The sequence below is a fragment of the Nicotiana tabacum genome, chromosome 20 (assembly GCF_000715075.1).
Source record: "Nicotiana tabacum cultivar K326 chromosome 20, ASM71507v2, whole genome shotgun sequence".
NCBI classification, from domain to species: Eukaryota; Viridiplantae; Streptophyta; class Magnoliopsida; order Solanales; family Solanaceae; genus Nicotiana; species Nicotiana tabacum.
The window spans coordinates 131,803,321-131,821,790 of NC_134099.1; the positions used below are offsets into that span (position 1 = coordinate 131,803,321).

At 37.6% G+C, this 18,470-nt stretch overlaps 1 protein-coding gene across 1 annotated transcript; it reads left to right on the plus strand.

Moving 5' to 3' along the window:
- The first annotated feature begins 242 nt into the window (after positions 1-242).
- Positions 243-10,110, plus strand: LOC107790486 (uncharacterized). The gene is made up of 7 exons (XM_016612408.2): positions 243-1,646; positions 1,746-1,811; positions 4,761-4,905; positions 5,015-5,233; positions 8,868-9,054; positions 9,143-9,338; positions 9,655-10,110. Exons 1-7 carry the CDS (start codon positions 247-249, stop codon positions 9,767-9,769), a joined length of 2,328 nt encoding a protein of 775 aa, XP_016467894.1. The 5' UTR covers positions 243-246; the 3' UTR covers positions 9,770-10,110.
- The last annotated feature ends 8,360 nt before the right edge of the window (positions 10,111-18,470 follow it).

Consider the following 18,470-nt stretch of genomic DNA (forward strand, 5'->3'; position numbering starts at 1 on the left):
CTATTTATTTAGTGGGAAAACAGTTACGGGTTACAGATCAATCTGATTTGCGAGTGGGATTGGGTCAATCTGATTTGGTCGTCCGTTGGCAGCTGACTTGGAAAAAAGAGAGGGGTCAGCTGCCACATCGACGAAACGTTAGGGTTAGGGGTAATTACATAAACTTTATTAACGGTAGGACGGGAATTGAACCTAAAGTGTAACAGAGTACAAACGTGCTTAAATTCCAATAGTACCGGGGCAACAATGGCCTTTTTCCCTTTTTCAAAATACCTCCAGAAAATTTCTCTCCCTCGCGCTGTCTCTCTCCCCGACTCCCACATCCACGCAAAAAAGGAAAAAAAAGAAGCATATCTCTCTCTTTCTTCTTTATCAACCCTAATCCTCTGTATTTCAATTTTCTGTATTTCTTACTTTCAATTCAAATCCCTTCCTTCTTTATCTGCATATTTCAATCCCAACACCGACTGTCAAATCATTAGCATTCGATTCATGGCGAACAGAGATGCAGACCCCAATCTGGGGTACCTCACTCGAAAAGAAACAGAGGTAAAGCTTCCTAGACCTACACGGGTGAAGAACAAAACCCCAGCTCCAATCCAAATCACCGCCGAGCAAATCCTCCGGGAAGCTAGAGAACGTCAAGAGGCCGAAATCCGACCGCCGAAGCAAAAAATCACTGACCCGACCGAACTAGCCGATTACCGCCTCCGCAAGCGCAAGGAATTCGAAAGCTTAATCAGCCGAGTCCGCTGGAACAAAAGCGTGTGGGTAAAATATGCTAAATGGGAAGAATCACAAAAGGACTTCAAACGTGCTCGTTCAGTTTGGGAGCGAGCACTCGAAGTCGATTACAGGGATCATACGATGTGGCTGAAGTATGCTGACGTGGAGATGAAGAATAAGTTTGTGAATCATGCTCGTAATGTGTGGGATCGTGCTGTTACGCTTTTGCCTAGGGTTGATCAGTTATGGTACAAGTATATTCACATGGAAGAGATGCTTGGGAATGTAGCTGGCGCGAGGCAGATTTTTGAGAGGTGGATGACATGGATGCCGGACCAGCAAGGGTGGTTAAGTTACATTAAGTTTGAGTTGAGGTATAATGAGGTGGATAGGGCGAGGGCGATTTTCGAGAGATTCGTGCAGTGTCATCCGAAAGTTAGTGCATGGATTAGGTTCGCGAAATTTGAGTTTAAGAATGGGGAGGTAGCGAGGGCGAGGAATTGTTACGAGAGGGCTGTGGATAAGTTGGCGGACGATGAGGAAGCAGAGCAGTTGTTTGTGGCGTTCGCGGAGTTTGAGGAGAAGTGTAAGGAGACAGAGAGGGCAAGGTGCATTTATAAGTTTGCACTTGATCATATTCCGAAAGGGCGAGCTGAGGATTTGTACAGGAAGTTTGTGGCTTTTGAGAAACAGTATGGTGATAGGGAAGGTATTGAGGATGCTATTGTGGGGAAAAGGAGGTTCCAGTATGAGGATGAAGTAAGGAAGAATCCGCGGAACTATGACGCGTGGTTTGATTATCTTCGGTTGGAAGAGAGTGTAGGGAATAAAGAGAGGATTAGAGAGGTTTATGAGAGAGCCATTGCTAACGTTCCTCCTGCTGAAGAGAAGCGGTATTGGCAGCGATACATTTACTTATGGTAAATCTGATAGCTTATGCATTGAATGTGATATTTGAATTCTTTTTTGGATACCTTAGTATTGCAATTATGTTTATTCGCTGACTTTGCTCTTTTTAGGATTAATTATGCATTATATGAAGAGCTTGACGCACAAGACATGGAAAGGACCAGAGATGTCTACAGGTAAAATATCATTGTCGCGATTGAAAATGTAGCTATGTAGTTCATTTGGTTGATGAACCATGTTATTTATCATGCTTTATATTTAAAACTGATTGACCTGGATGGAGGGCCAAATGTAGTAATCTAGCTTTATCAACAGTGCTTTCCCTTATGTCTAGATTATCTCTTCCTTAATTAGAAGGCCTGCAAGGGTTCTGCGGCTTGTCTCGAAATTCTTCTAGTATTCTCCTATTAATTGCATGGATTAGGTATACTTTACCTTATCAAAAAAAAAATGCATGGTTTAGGTAATTATCGAAAAGAATTGCATGGTTTAGGTCGTTATACACTGACAGTAGGAGTGCTGAGTCAAACTGGTAAACCCAGAACTCCACCTTATAAACACAACTTATCAGTCTTGATTCTGCTCCATTCATTTGTCTTATTCGGCGTTGTAGCATGATCAGTATGCAGCAATTACATCTACCATTAATTTCTGGTGTACCGACCCCATTACTAAAGGATCATTACTTGTATTAAATGATCAAAACCATCCAAGGAAGCCTTCCAAGAATCCAACAAATAGTAGCGAGGGTTTAGTCAAAATAAGCGTCAATAGAGGAAGTGCGCAGAAGCAGCACATCAAGCTAATCACAGTCAAAGTATATAACAATATGCACAAATAGAGCATATAAGGTTATGCACCCTATCTCGACCAAGCAAGGTTAGGAATGCTACAGTTGAGTTCTGATATGCCTTTTGATGTTTTATACTGTAAACAGGGTAGATTTATCTCTATGAGTTAATACGAGACTAGTTCTTGCACAGTAAACATTTGGGGCAAAACATTTTATTCCTAGGATTCCTCAGCTTGCATTTATCCAGCAGAATTATTTTTTTGTTACGTAAAGTAAAATTTTATTCATGTATCAGCATCAATTGTATGCTGGTATAGACATCTGAGTACAAAAAACGTATCGTACATTGTAAAAAAACATGTTGCTCCAAAAAGAAAGTAAGAAATACAGTTAAACTTAAGAGTAGATACATTCTTCTTTTGTCTTTCATAATTCTTGAGTTTCTCTCCTTTCATATAAACTCCTAAATTGTCCCAGGTATTGTGTTCCAATTTCTTGAATGAACACCCCTCAGAGTCCTTTTCTGGCAACCTTGCAGCAGCTTCACTGTGCCTCTTGTCAGTCTACTGTTAACCCAACAACAACAACAAAACCCATAGGTGGGGTCTGGGGAGGGTAATACACATTACCTTACCGCTACCTTGTGAAGGCAGAGAGGCTATTTCCGATAGACCCTCAGCTCAAGGAACAGTGAAAATAAAGTAACAAACAGTGGCAACAACAATGCAATAGGAGCAAATGACACAACATGTAATAATAAAGAACCAGGAGTAAGAAAAATACAAAAATAGTACTAGTACTACAAGATTAAGAGACACTAACGACTACATGTCAACCTTCCACCCTAATTCTCGATCTCCAATGTTAACCCAAAATATTGAAAAAAAAGTCCCACAATTGTGACGTAATTTTGCAATGCATAAAAATATAGTTTGTGTCTTCTGGTGCTCTTCACAGAGAGGGAATCTACTGCAGATGTTCAAACTTGTTCTTCGTACATTTGGCTGTGTTAGGCATGCACTTTTGCTTACTAACTAAGTGAGAACACTGAACCTTGTAATGGGCATTGCTTTGCCAAATCTGTTTCGAAGGCCACTTGAGTACAGCGTTCTGTGTATTATGCAAAAGTGAGTAACAAGACTTGACTGTAAAAATACCATCCTTCTTGCCTTTCGAATGGATGCTGTCCTTTTTATCTAAACGTATGCAACAGGTTCCCAACTGTTGAAGCAAATGTTCTGTCTACTCCCAGATCATTGCAATCCCTTCTAAAGTATTCTGCCAACCACTGTTTGAGTAGTATTCTGAATTAGAGGCTTCCTGGTTTTATTCACCAGAATTCTTCCTTGTCTGTATATCCAGTTGATTTCCCTGTTTTCTGGTTGACTCTGTATTGTCGTGAGAATTATGTTGCATGAATTAAGGTCATTCACATTAATTATTACATATTCCTTTTTAATTTTATCAGGGAGTCCTCAAGCTGATTCCTCATCAGATGTTCTCATTCGCAATGATTTGGTTGTTCCAGTAGTTCAGTTTGATTCTGATTGTCCTGAATTGTGGGCTAAATGTGGTGATATGGAGGTGCTATGTTACTGGTGACAACAAATTAGCTTACAAACTGTTCGCTTCCCCTGTCTCTAGAGCGTGTCCTCCTTACTTATTAGCTTACGGGGTTCTATGGCCTCTTTGAATTTTGAAAATAAACCCACTATTCCTCTACTAATTGCATGCTTTAGGTAGCTATGATATGACAGTGGGAGTTCTGTAGTCAAAATGTTAAATCCAGAAACTCCTACTTAAAAACATAAAACTTATCAATATGAGCTCTGTCCCATTTAGTTGTTTTCTTCAATGTCTTTTCATAACCAATATGCAAGCAGAATTACATCTGGCATTTTACTGATTCCTTGGATTGATTAATATTTGGGGTGCTAAACTCATTATTAAAAATTCATTAGTTGTATTATCAAAAAAGAAGGGTCATTGGCTGTATTAAACAATCAAAACTATCAATGAAATCCTCCCAAGAATCTGCAAGGAACAGAAAAACGAAAGAAAGTATGTGACACATCTTTAGGTGTTCTGTGCTGTAAGCAGGTACATTTATCTCTTAGGATATATAGACAAGACCAATTACTTGTATCTCTGTAGCAAGCATTTGATTACAGGGATATCTTTCTTGCATTTAGCTACCTGAATTCCTCTCTTCTCTACACGTTTGAAATCTTTACCATCTTCTGTTGATTATCTGTTTCCTAGACCTGTGTTAACATAATTTAAGGTCTTTCAGGTAATTTCATATGTTACAGATTCCTTTTTATTTTATCAGGGAGTGTCTTAAGCTGATTCCGCATCAGAAGTTCTCATTTGCAAAGATTTGGTTGTTGGCTGCCCAGTTTGAGATCCGGCAGTTAAGACTCAAGGAAGCACGACTGCTACTTGGAGAAGCGATTGGAAGAGCTCCTAAAGACAAGGTATTTCCCCAAACATCTTTATGTGGATTGATTCTTCTTCTGATATTTCTGAGGTATTCCTTTGCATGTAACCTTACCTATATGTGTTTTTTTGTACTCTAACATACAGATATTTAAGAAGTACATTGAGATAGAGCTGCATCTTGGAAATATAGACCGTTGTAGAAAGCTTTATGAGAAGTACTTAGAATGGTCACCAGAAAATTGCTATGCTTGGAGCAAATTCGCCGAGTTAGAGAGGTCCTTGGATGAAACGGAGCGAGCCAGGGCTATTTTTGAGCTTGCAATTGACCAACCTGCGCTGGATATGCCAGAGTTACTATGGAAGGTATTTATGTTGTTCTACTGGCTGATATGCTTGTGTTTTGTCAATAAGTTATTTAGAATGTAATTATCTTCTATTGACTCATGCTCTTGCTTGGTGCTGCTGCTGGGACTCCAGGCAGTCCTATGCTGGATGTTGCCTCTAGCTCATTGTAATATTGTATAAAGATGGATTTCTTTCAGCATAGTTAACTAACTTGGCTTTGATATCAATCCCGGAAAAGGAATCTGCTCCATAGTCACTTGTCTAACTGAAGGTTAGCAGGTCACACCAGCAATGTTGGCATTATAAGAAAATTTTTAGCACCACTTGGTGCTTTGTGTACGTCAAGCCCATTTAGATTCCCAATGTCTAAAAATAAGCCTGTCTTTGAAGGGTGCACACGTTTTCTAATTACTGTAGAAGTTTTACCATGGACATCCAATTGACTCAACTAACTATCCTGTATGCTGTCCATACTCATGGCTATCATTTTGAAAATCCATGGTCTTTGTAAGTGCCATCAATGCCTGCAACTTATATGATCTGAAATTTCGAGGAAGTCAGTAATAGAAGAGTAGTTGTGAAGGAATGTCTGCACTAGGGAAAAACAACTAACTAGTCATGAGTATAGGCTTACCCTTTTTTTTGGATGGTAATAAAAATGGGATAAGAACTGAATAAGGCATGAAAAGAAAACTAAGCATTTGGAAAATGCTCCTCATGTTTTCATATGTGATGCATTTTGGAGACTAATGGACAATAATAGTAAGGAAGGAATTTAGCCTACAAACATTGACGACTTGGGACCGGTGCTGCGCAGCTGCGGATTCATTATTTGTCCTGCGTTCCATGTGTTCCTTGTTCTTTAATGTTTGAATTCTCTCAGACAAATATCATCAGGTTTAGCAAATCTTTGTCAAAACCATTTTTGGACTGACCTTCAGTTTGCTTCCCCCTTATATAAAGAACTAGTATTCTCATCCAGATACACAATGGGTTTTTTCATTAAGTGCTGGGATATTTTGAAGCACGACATCATGGAAGCCTTCAACAACTTCCATTCCCAGGAGATGTTTGAGAAAAGCTTCAATGCAACATACATAGCCTTGATTCCAAAGAAGACAATTGCGAAAGAATTGAGAGATTTCAGGTCAATTAGTTTGATAGGGAGTTTCTACAAACTGCTCTCAAAAGTTTTGACTGAAAGACTTAAGAAGGTGGTAGGAAAATTAGTAGATGCTTAACAAATGGCTTTCATCAAAGGAAAGCCAAATAATAGATGCAGTGTTGATTGCTAATGAAGCTGTGGATTCAAGAATTAAAAAGAAAGAACCCGGAATCCTATGCAAGCTAGATATTGAGAAGGCTTATGATCATGTCAACTGGAGCTTTATACTGAAATTGTTAGACAAATGGGTTTTGGGCAGAAATGGATCAGTTGGATGAAATTTTGCATATCTATTGTTACATTCTCCATTCTCATAAATGGATCTCCTGAAGGTTTCTTCCATGCACACAAAGGTCTAAGACAAGGCGATCCTTTATCTCCCTTTCTATTCATTATAGCCATGGAAGGATTGAACAACATGATTAAAACAACCAAAGTCAATGGATGGGTTAAAGGTTTCGAGGTTCACAGGAATGGGGCAAACAGTCTAGAGATTACACATCTTCAATATGCTGATGGTACTCTAGTCTTCTGTGACGCTGAAGAGGAGCAACCCAGGTTTCTAAGGATCATCTTGGTCTTATTTGAAGGAATTTCGGGACTACACATCAACTGGAGAAAGAGCCATATTTATCCCATTAATGAAGTTAATAACATGGAGCAACTGACACAGATAGTGGGAGGAGAAGTAGGGTCCCTACCTACTGTATACCTTGGGATGCCTCTTGGTGCAAGATCCAAATCCAAAGAGATTTGGAATTCAGTCATTGAAAAGTGTGAGAAGAAGCTGTCAAGATGGTAATCGCAATACCTATCAATGGGGGGCAGGCTAGTTTTAATCAACTTAGTATTAGACTCACTTCCTGCTTACATGATGTCTTTGTTCCCAATTCATGCCGGATTCATACAGAGACTGGACAAACTCCGAAGAGCCTTCCTTTGGCAAGGGAATAAGGAGAAAAAGGTCTTCCATTTAGTTAATGGAAGATTCTCACAATGGCCAAAAAACAAGGTGGTTTAGGAATAAGAAATTTGAAGAATCAAAGCAAGACTCTTAGATTGAAATGGCTTTGGAAATATTCTCAAGAACCTCAAACTTTATGGAGCAAAGTGATCAAAGCTAAGTACGGTGAGGAAAATAACTGGGTGTCAAACAAAGTCAGCACATCATATGGAGTTAGTGTGTGAAAATCCATCAGAGAACTTTGGCCTATAATGAAGATTCACTCTTCCATAAGAGTGAACAACGGAAGGAACACATCATTCTGGAATGATAATCGGGTGGGACATGGAAGCCTAAAGGAAAGATACCCCGATATTTTTGGTTTGGCACAAAACCAGCATAGGACAGTAGCTGATATGTGGAGTTATCAAGGATGGGAACTCACTCTTAGAAGACAGTTGAATGACTGGGAGATAACAAGATTAGCTGACCTCTACAAAGAGCTGGAAACATTTAAAGGATTACAGGAAGGGGTGGATTCACTTTGGTGGCAGAGGCACAAAAGAGGGGTCTATCAGGTGAATGATGCATATAAGATTTTGAATCAAAATGATCTCCAGAAAGTGGCTTCAAGATGGAAGCATATACGGAGAACAAAGATTCCATATAAGGTAGCATGTTTCTCTTGGCTACTAGCAAAGGATGCTGTATTAACCCAAGATAATCTCATAAAAAGAGGAATTTCTCTGTGTTCAAGATGTTTCCTATGTGGGGAAAACGCTGAGACTATTAGCCATTTATTTCTACATTGCAAGATAACTGACTAACTATGGAAAATCTTTATTAGTCTTAGGGGTATTTCATGGACAATGTCATGCAGGATTAATGAAGTTCTTTATAGTTGGGAAGAAGCTGGTGTTGAAGCAACTAACAGAGATAGATGGAGGACAGTCCCGACTTGTATCTAGTGGACAGTCTGGAGGGAAAGGAATGCTAGATGTTTTGAAGATAGAAGCAACTCAGTACAGAAGATCAACTCAATTGTATTCTTCTTTTTTGTTGTTGGTGTAAACAGATTTACACAGAAGATACATTGACAAAAATACTAGGATCTTGCTAGGTTGCACACCAGCACATCTACTTACCACCTACTGGTAAATTTGGTTTTCAGTACAACCTATGTACTGATGTTATTAATATATACAAAAGTTATCAATTTCAAAAAGTATTCTCATCCAGATTTGCTGATCTGGTTTAGGTCAGTAATAAACATTGCCTTTCCAAGTGTATAAGACAATTTAGTTGGAAAACTAGCATGCACAACGGTGAAGCTTCCCAGAAGCGTTCCTCTTGAGGAAACTATCTTGTATAGAATGCCAACAGATTGTCTTTCCTGTTATATATGTAGGCCTTTTTTACTTTTAACTTTTTCACAGTTGATTAAGAGTGGTTCAAGACCAAATCATGATATCTGTGCAATTTAGTCTTGGGACATGTATTTACATAGATTCTAACAAGCTACAACTACCGTGCACTTATGATAGGCTTACATCGACTTCGAGATCTTTGAGGGTGAATTTGATAGAACAAGAGCACTATATGAAAGACTTCTTAACCGCACAAAACACTTGAAGGTGTGGATAAGTTATGCGAATTTTGAGGCCTCGGCTGTGGATTCAGAGGTTGAGGAAGATATTGAGCAGAAGAAGAAGCGCCTGCAGCATGCCAGAGGTGAGAAAATGCTATCTTTATTAGTTTCTCCATTAATTTTGAATTTAATGTTGATAATAATTTTGTCTCTCTTTTTTTGCGCATTTAGATGTTTTTGAAAAGGCCATTACGTACTACCGAACTTCTGCTCCTGAATTGAAAGAAGAACGAGCAATGCTTTTAGAAGAATGGCTGAAAATGGAAAGCGGTTTTGGTGAGCTTGGGGATGTTAACTTAGTCCGTGCAAAGCTACCAAAGAAACTCAAGAAGAGAAGGCAAATAGACATGGAGGATGGTCCAGCAGCGTATGTTCTTTTACTATATATTTGCCTATTTCTGATGTGTTTGATCTTTTTCAATGTTTGCCGGCAAAAAGCAGTTGGGGAGACAGAAAATTTTCGGATGGTCGAGTCCCTGCATGTTGGTTTTACGTTGCAGAAAGAATGGATTCTGCCAAAGCTGTTTGCATATATGGCAAAGCTTAGTTTGTTTTTAGTCTGCATTCCTTTATGTAACTTGATAAGTCATCACTCCCAATTTATTAGTACTTGAATTAGCAAATTGCTGCAAGGAATAACTTTGTTTTGTACTGTTTGTGATGATGGTTCTAAATTTTTGCAGGTACGAGGAGTATATCGATTATCTTTTTCCCGAGGAAACACAAACCACCAACCTCAAGATCTTGGAAGCTGCTTATAAATGGAAGAAGCAGCGTGTCGCATCCGAGGAGGATTAGTATCTTTCTCTGTTAGCTTCCATTTGATTTTCTGAAATGTGGCTAGCACATTTGTCTTCCCCCCCCCCCCCCCTTCTGTTTTGTACTAATTGTTGGGTAAAAGTAAGAAAAGAAAAGATGAGAAGTGTTTGTAATTGACATTTATACCTTTCTATCTCAACAAATCTAATCTGGCATTGTTGTGTAGTCAAATCCAATGTTGTAGAGTGACGGAGAGTTCCAATTTTGGTCTTGACATTGTTTAGCTGTATTTAATGTTGGCCATATTTATGATGTATAAATTATATATCAGATGTAATTTTCTATCTTGAACATTTCCTCATATTGCCTTTTTTGGTAGCATAAGATAGTAGTATTTCGTTTGCCTAATTTCATTTCTCGTGGGATAATTAATTTCCTTAATGCTTGCAAATAGTGTCATAGGTCTTCCTAATGCCGCATTATTTGGTTGAATAAGTATTTTGGAACGTCTTAAATTTGTGGTTGAATTTTTTAATAAGAATAAATTAGCTAGAGTTCTCCTTAGCCTCGAGTAATATTCTAAGTGTAAGTGAGTCTCAGAATTTACTGATGGAGTAATCTTTCATTCTCCTTTATCGTCATTCTTTTGTCTCTTTGTCGAAGCAAAGGCTAGAACAAATGGAAATTCTTGCACTTTGCGGTCAGAAAATTGACAGGAGAAAAATAAGAGGAATATTAGTATCTTTGTTGATTTGCATAGAAGAGGAGAGCTTTAATGTAGCTGGTAAAATTGTTCTATGTGACTAGGAGGTAACATGTTCAAGCAATAACCTCTTGCAAAAATACAGGTAAGGGTGCATACAATAGACGTTTGTGGCCCAGTGAGCTGCCCTTTTATTTGCATAGAAGAGAAAAGGTAGAAGAAGTACAAATCAATAAGTAATTTAATTGAAAATAATGGATTGATTGTCGTAGTAACCGAGTATAGACTAGTCCTATTATACAAATGGCCGGCGGTTACTACATTATCGTTCAACAAATCTTATTGCGAAAATCTAATCACGATTTACTTGATGCCAAACTAATGTGTTGCTGGCTTTCGTTGTCCCCCTTTTATTCGTAAAAATTGCACGGGCGACTATACCCATTTTTTTAAAAAGTTTTAATTTGTACCCTTTTTTTAAATAACTTCAGCCCCTTTCTCCTTCTCCTTCTCTTCCTCTTCCTCTTGGACAAATTTAAACTCAGCTTACCTACACAACATTCAATCAAAAGATCCTGAGCATCTCGGGCAACACGAACATCTGGGGGCAACATTTCTTTAATAAATTTTATCATAGTTGTTGAAAAGCGATACACTGGTCAGTATAGTGAAAGAAAGCAAACCATTAATGAAACTAAGTTATTTAAATCAAATACTAGCAAATTCGTGAAAATTAAACGAGTTTCAGAGATTAAGAATAAAAAGCAACATTAAATATGTTCCAGTGGAGATAGAAACCTTTTAGTTCATCAATTTGGTATTTAAGAAGTATGCCAAATTGGAGGAATCTGACCAGGAGGATTACATAAGTTAGTGAGCACCTGTATTTTAATTCGCCAGTTACAAACAAAAACTTTAGCTATAAAGCTGAAGTCGCCAGTTACAAAATAAAAACTTCAGCTCTAGAGCTGAAGTTCGCCAGTTACAAAATAAAAACTTCAGCTCTTCGCCAGTTACAAAAACAAAAACTTCAGCAATTACAAACAAAAACTTCAGCAAATAGAGAACAAAACTTTAGCTACTATGCTTAAATTCAACAATTACAAACAAAAACTTCAGCACACTTGCTACTTCAGTCTCGTCTACTAGAATGCTGAAGTTTTGCGTGATTGTCTTTGCTACTTCAGCCCCGTATGCTGAAGTTACGCGAAAAAGTGAGTACGCTTGTAATTTTTTTTGCAAAGCGAGCACAAATTAAAATGTGACCCAAAAAACAGGTATAGATGCAAATGCCCCAATTATTCCTTTGGAAGGTGATTCTCGGCTATTGTCGATCTAAGCCCGTATAGATGAAGATTAGGCCCAAGTTGTGCTGGTCCAAATCTAGGTCCAAACTTTTGTCTTCATATGTTTATTCAAGGAATTTTTACACCCTATAGAAAACCTTAGTACCCTATTTATTCTAAATAAATACCATTTTAAAATATTACATCCTATAGATACCTTTTATACTTTATAGCCAAATATCTAATTATAGTTACATCCTACATTTAAGGCACCATATATGCTAAATAATATTTCTCTCTCTCCTTTTTAGTCTTTTCTCTCACATAATCACAGTAAAATTGACTAACCACGTTCTCTCTCTTTTTGCATACACTTTACTCTTTCTCTCTCAACCCACGATTCATACTTCTCCTCCCACCCAAATTCTCTAGTTCTCCTCCATTATCACTCCATTACAATCGCCTAGGGTAAGTTTAATTCGTTGATTTTGATAGACGAAGAGCAATTGGTTCAACTGTAGCGGCTCGATTCTACTTTGGCAGTGGTCGTTGAAGTAGGGTTCACAGCTTTTGCATAATTCATGGCTTCGTTTGTGGGATTTGAGGGTTGGGGATTGTTTGTAGTTGTTGTAGGAGGTTGAGCAGATGTGTTAAGGGGCTGACCAGCCAGAATTAATGGCTGGCCGCCGGCCGGCGAAGCCATCAGGCTGCTTCTCTCTCTAGATCGCCCAAATCGCCTATTTGTATTCAGTTGTATTCGAATGTATATTTCAGTTGTATTCACATGTATTCAGTAGCATTAATTTATATATTATAGATGTATTAAAAAGTTATGCGTATTCTCTTGTATTCAGTTTTAATCAGTTGTATTTAACTATTTTACTCAGCAGAAGTTAGTTGTATTTTGTTGCATTCAAGAGTTTTATTCAGCTGTATTCAGTTGTATTTTGTTGTATTCAAGTGTTTTATTCAGATGAATTAAGTTGTATTTTGTTGTATTCAACTGTATACAGTTCTACTCAACTGTATTATTCATATGTATTTCTCTTTATTCAGCTATAATCTTTATTATGTATCTTTCAAATACAGATTAATGAGGGATCGTTTTAGTTCGTTGAGTTAAATTAGGAGAATATCATGTGATTTGATTTCCTTAGTTCGTGGAGTTAAATTAGGAGAATATCATGTGATTTGATTTCCTTAGTTCGTGGAGTTAAATTAGGAGAATATCATGTGATTTGATTTCCTTCCGTTTTTAACCAGTTTAACCTTCTGTATTTAACGTTAATGCCGCTTGAATACAGCTAAATACATGTCAAACTTAGCTGGAATTCCAGTTTTTACGCCTATTTTTTTGGTTGTATTAATGAATACAACAGCTTAAATACATAAAATACATTGTATAAAAACATAAAAGATATCTATAACACGTAATATAGCAAAGAGTATCTATAAATGACTAATTAGACTTAAAAGATGGTGCTTTATGAAAAATTCCCAAGAATTAATATAGCCAAAATAGAGGGGTTCTTTAGCAAATACCCATGGGGTGGAAAGTATTTATCTGCCCCTACCCACTTTATTTTTCCCAACCCATTTTTTTTATTACTCAACCAAATAAAGTCAAACTAAACTACTCTAAACCAAGTCAAGCCAATTCAAACAAAAAACAATGCCAAGCCAAACCAAATCAAGTCAAGTCAAGCCAAGCCAAATCAAGCTAAGCTAAACCAAAATAGCTAAGAAAAAAAAGTTGGGATGGGTGGGTAGGTAGGGGTAATTAGTTTTAATTGGGTAGGTATATATTATAAATAGTTTTCAAATGGGGAGGAAAGAGTAATTATTTTAAGCTTAATGAGTATTTTGCATAAATTGCTCAAAAATATACATTCAAATGTTTACATAGGTAATAGTACTATTATTTTGTTGTACCTATTGGTATTTTTAGATGGTTGAATGGCAAGTACCGTGTCATGTTTTACTTTCTTAATGTTGCAAGTAGAGGCGGAGTCAGAATTTTGAATATATGGGTTCTCGAATCCTAAGTTACTGTGTTCGGAATAGAATATTTTACACATATTAAGTAGATTTTTTAATACAAATATAAGATTTGAGCTGAAATTATTGGGGTCCGCGGAACTTATAGCTAGGTTGCAAGTACTTTAACCGTTGGTTTTCTTATTATTAATTTTTGTGCACGAGGGAAACACTTTGTAGGTTTAGAGTTCACACGCCTACGTGAAGCCGTGAAGCCGTCAAGCTTAAACAAACACACGTTCTTCACATAGAAAGAGTAACTGACGTCTGACAACAAGAAATAAATAAGAGTTTTAAGAAAATGATACCTGAGAAACGGTCCTCTTCAATTATTCCCAGATTAGTATACCGTAATTTTATCCCAACCAAATGTGAAATAAACTTATCTCAAATTTAATTGCGGAATTAGTTATCCCTTATCCCTCGTACCAAACAAGCCTATACCTTTCGTGCCACATTTTGCAACATGAAAAAGAAGAAATTCCCCGTATTAATTGATAAAGTTAATGAAGCTTCATTTCATGTATTCCAGGTTTTCAGCTGTACTTTTGCCCAAGGATGCCTATATAATGAACACTAAGTTGAAAAATTAAAGAAAGCAGAAACCAAAGAAATTAACACAAAGAAAACCAAAAAAAGCAAAGACATGTTTGAGTTGAGGCAAAACGGCAACCATAATATTCCAGAACACCAAACAACAAAAAAGGAAAAGGCTACATGTTACAGTACCAGAGTGTTTTATCAGGCACTGGTTTTCAGATACCACTGCACTATCCAAAAATTAACTATGAGAAAATGCCAGAATGGAAACAGTATGGATTGCTGGTGAAGGGCGATGCCAATTATAAGAGGAAGTTTGATATGGGAGCTTTCCTTTGGCCTGACCAATGAACCAAATAGAGTATTATGTTACAACGGAAAAGGAGTCATTCACTCGCCTTTATCATTCTAGTGGACTTCCCAATTACAATTACTTTATTTTCCCTCTATTATGTACGTGTTTCTCCGTTTGAGAGAAATGAACTTTTCTATTAAAGCTACTCTCTTAAATGATGTGATTTGGTGAGTGATTGGCCATATATATAAGCTATGTAGCTACAGTTTTATGCGCTTAAAATTTTAACTAGGAGTACTTCTTATGGTAGGAGAGGTATTCTTTTTATGGGTGATTATTCAAAAAATAAATTTGGTTAAAGACCTCGTTAAATCTGATGGAAAAGTCAAATATGCATGCCAAATCAGCTAAAATGCCAAGGTGGTTTCATATCAGCAAGCAAAGTCCAATATTTACCAAGATGAAAGTGATCCAAGAACGGCTCAGAATAATTCAAAGCAGATACAAATCTAGAGTTGCGAGTTCAAGTTCGAGAAGAAGGGCAAGCTTAGCCTATTGAAATGGGTTAGTGTAGTGACTTAGAAAACTAGATATGCCACCACAGTTATGATAGGTTACAAGTACCTTGTTTTATGTTTTGATGATCTAACAAACTTACTGTCAAGAACCAGATAAGGAACCTGTTACATATTCTCAAGACCTTAAGATCAAGGTTCCAGCTTGGGATATGGTTCAACTCTTCAGAGTCAGAGGAACAACAAAGGGAACAGATAGCTACCATTTCCCGAGGAAACTGCACAAGTCAACTGCCGCAGCTGTAAAGTTGCTGCCTGCACACACTACAGTGCAGGAACAGTGCAACAGTCAACTTTATGGGGAGTGTCTTTTACCTATCTTGCTTACATCATCCCAAGTGATGTCACAAATGTATTATTAACACCAAGGGAGGTAAAACATATCACTTCAATACTTAGAGCTTTTACTCAAGTACTTCCACGCTCATTGATCATCAAGTAAACAATTCTCAAGTGCATCAAGAATAAAGAACAATACTGCTACGAACCAGTTCCCCACATCAAGTTATTGAATGTCCTTAATTGAGTTGTAACTTTGTAATAGTTCTTCAATTGTAATTCATTCTTAGCTTGTTTAGAAGTATTCTGTAGGAAACCCTTTATAAATCTTAAACTCTTGTGTTTGAGTCTTGGATAGAGTTAGTCGAGTTGTAAAGTCTTTGTAATAGAGTTATTACAAAGTGGCTTGTAATAGATTATTACAAGTTAGTGAGGGATTAAGAGGTTAATTCCTAGGTTGTAATCTGAAAGTTGCTTAGTAGTGAAGCTGAAATCCTACAAGGGTAGGTCGTGGTTTTTAATACCGTTGAGCTGGGAATTTTCCATGTAAAATTCCTCTTGTCATTTACTTACTGCAATGTGTGTGTTCTGTTGAAACTAATAGAGAACCCGGTTCTCTATAGAGTTTGGTGGACCCGTAAATTTTATCAATTGGTATCAAAGCAGGTTCTTTCTATCAGGTTAACACCTAGAAAGGATCCTCGTGGCTGCTATGCCAAACTTCGAAGAAGGCCAGTCTACTTACAGACCACCAAGGTTCAACGGACAATATTATGGATGGTGGAAGATTAGAATGCACGACTTCATCATGGCTGAAGATTCAGAGCTATGTGATGTTATCTGTAATGGACCCTTTGTTCCTACCAAGAATCTTGGCGACCCAGCTGTAACCACTCCCAAGACGAGAAATGAATTCAATGACGCCGATCGAAAGGCAGTAGAAAAGAATTTTTGTGCAAAGAAAATTCTTGTTTGTGGCATTGGTCCTGAAGAATACAACAGGATATCAGCATGTCAGTCAGCCAAGGAAATTTGGTAAGCCCTTCACACAGCTCACAAAGGAACAACACAAGTTAAGCAATCCAAGATCGACATGCTCACAACTGAATACGAGCTCTTCAGGATGAAAGATGATGAATCCATCCAAGATATGCATATCGGTCCACCTCTATCATTAATGAGCTTCACTCTCTTGGTGAAATTATTCCAAGAAACAAGCTTGTTAGAAATATCCTTAGTGTGCTACCCAGTTCTTGGGAAAGCAAAGTGAACGCTTTTACAGAGGTGAAGGACTTGCAAGAGCTAACCATTGATGAGCTTATCGACAATCTGAAAACACATGAAATGAAGAAGAAGAAGAAGAAGAAGAAGGACAATGAAAGAAGAGAGCCCTAAAGGGAGAATAACATGGTCCTCAAGACAGACAACAATGATTCAAGTGGTGAGGATGGTGATATGACTTACTTGACAAGAAGATTCCAGAAGATGGTTCACAGGAATGGAGGCATTCTAAAAAGGGGAAGTTCTAGCAAGCCAAAAAATTATGACCTCTATCATAAATGTGGTAAGCCAGAACACTTTATCAAGGATTGCCCTCTCCTAAAGCAAGATCAGTACAAAAACAACTTTGACAAAGTATCTGAGAGGAACCTGGTTCCTGATAAGCCAGGAGGAACCTGGTTCCTGATAAACGTTTCAAGAGAAAGAATGACGCTGACAATGTTGTAAAACAAGCTCTTGCTGCATGGGGAGACTCCTCCAGTGAATCTGAAGAAGAAAATTATCATGGTGATAGTTCAATGATGGCAGTGGAAAGTAAAGCAACTGAGTATGATTCAATCTTTGCCTTGATGGCTCAGTCTGATGATGATGAAGATGACGATGATGATGAGGTAAATTTTCTAGATGTTCAGAGAAATATAAAATCTTGTTCTCCTAAAAACTCAAGTCATTAGCAAATGTGTTAATTGATGCTTATCACAGTCTTATAAATAATAAAGATGCTTTAACTGTGGAGTTAGGAGAAGCAGAATAGACCAGAGATGACCTAGTAGTCGTTGTAGTTGATTTAAAGGAAACAATTGAGAACCTGAAGAAAGAGAAGGATGTCTTAGATGAAAAAAATTGCAAATATAGAACATGAATGAGATGATCTAATGGTCGTCATGGTAGACCTAAAAGAGACCATTGAGTGTGTAAGAAAGGAAAAAGAAGTCTTAGCTGAGAGAGTTACTAACCTTGAGCATGAGAGAGATGACCTATTAGTGGTGTTAGTGGACTTGAAGGAAACAATTGGGGAACTTAAAATGGAGAGTAGGACTGAAAATTCTCAAAAGGGAAAGGAAGTCACACATTAAGCTTGAAAGTGACTTAAATTCGGTGAAGTTTAGTCTGTGTGTTGAGCTTGAGAAAAACAAATAACTTCAGGAAAAACTAGGTAGAGTGAAGAGTGATCTTGAAAAGTCACTCAAATGGACCTGGTCCTCTGATGCTATCATTGTCATGTACACCAACAATGGGGAAAACAGGCAGGGGATTGGGTTCCAAAGGGAAAAGATTCCCTACAATCCTCATAGCAAGTACATTACTGTACTTGAGAATTGGCTTTGCACTCACTGCGGTAATAATGGACACTTTAAAAACTGTAAGGCCAGATTTCAGTCACAGCAGAAAAACAATTTTTTTGCTGAAAAAATAACTACTAGTAGAGAACCTGGTCCCTCATATAAAAAAGGCATGATGCCTGCATGGACCAAAAGATCCCTTCACCCCTTTTCTCATTACAAGGGACCCAAACTAGTTTGGGTTCCTAAGTCTAACTCCTGATTTTCTTGTGTAGGGAATAGTGAAAGGAAATAGCCTATAATAGTACATGGATAGTTGCTGCTCAAATATGACTGGAAGTACAAATGATTTTCTTTCACTTAAGGCCATGCAATGAGGGAGTGTATCCTTTAGAAATGGAAAGAAAGGATACATTCTGGGAGTTGGAAGGATTGGGATGTCTCTTTCACACTCAATCAAA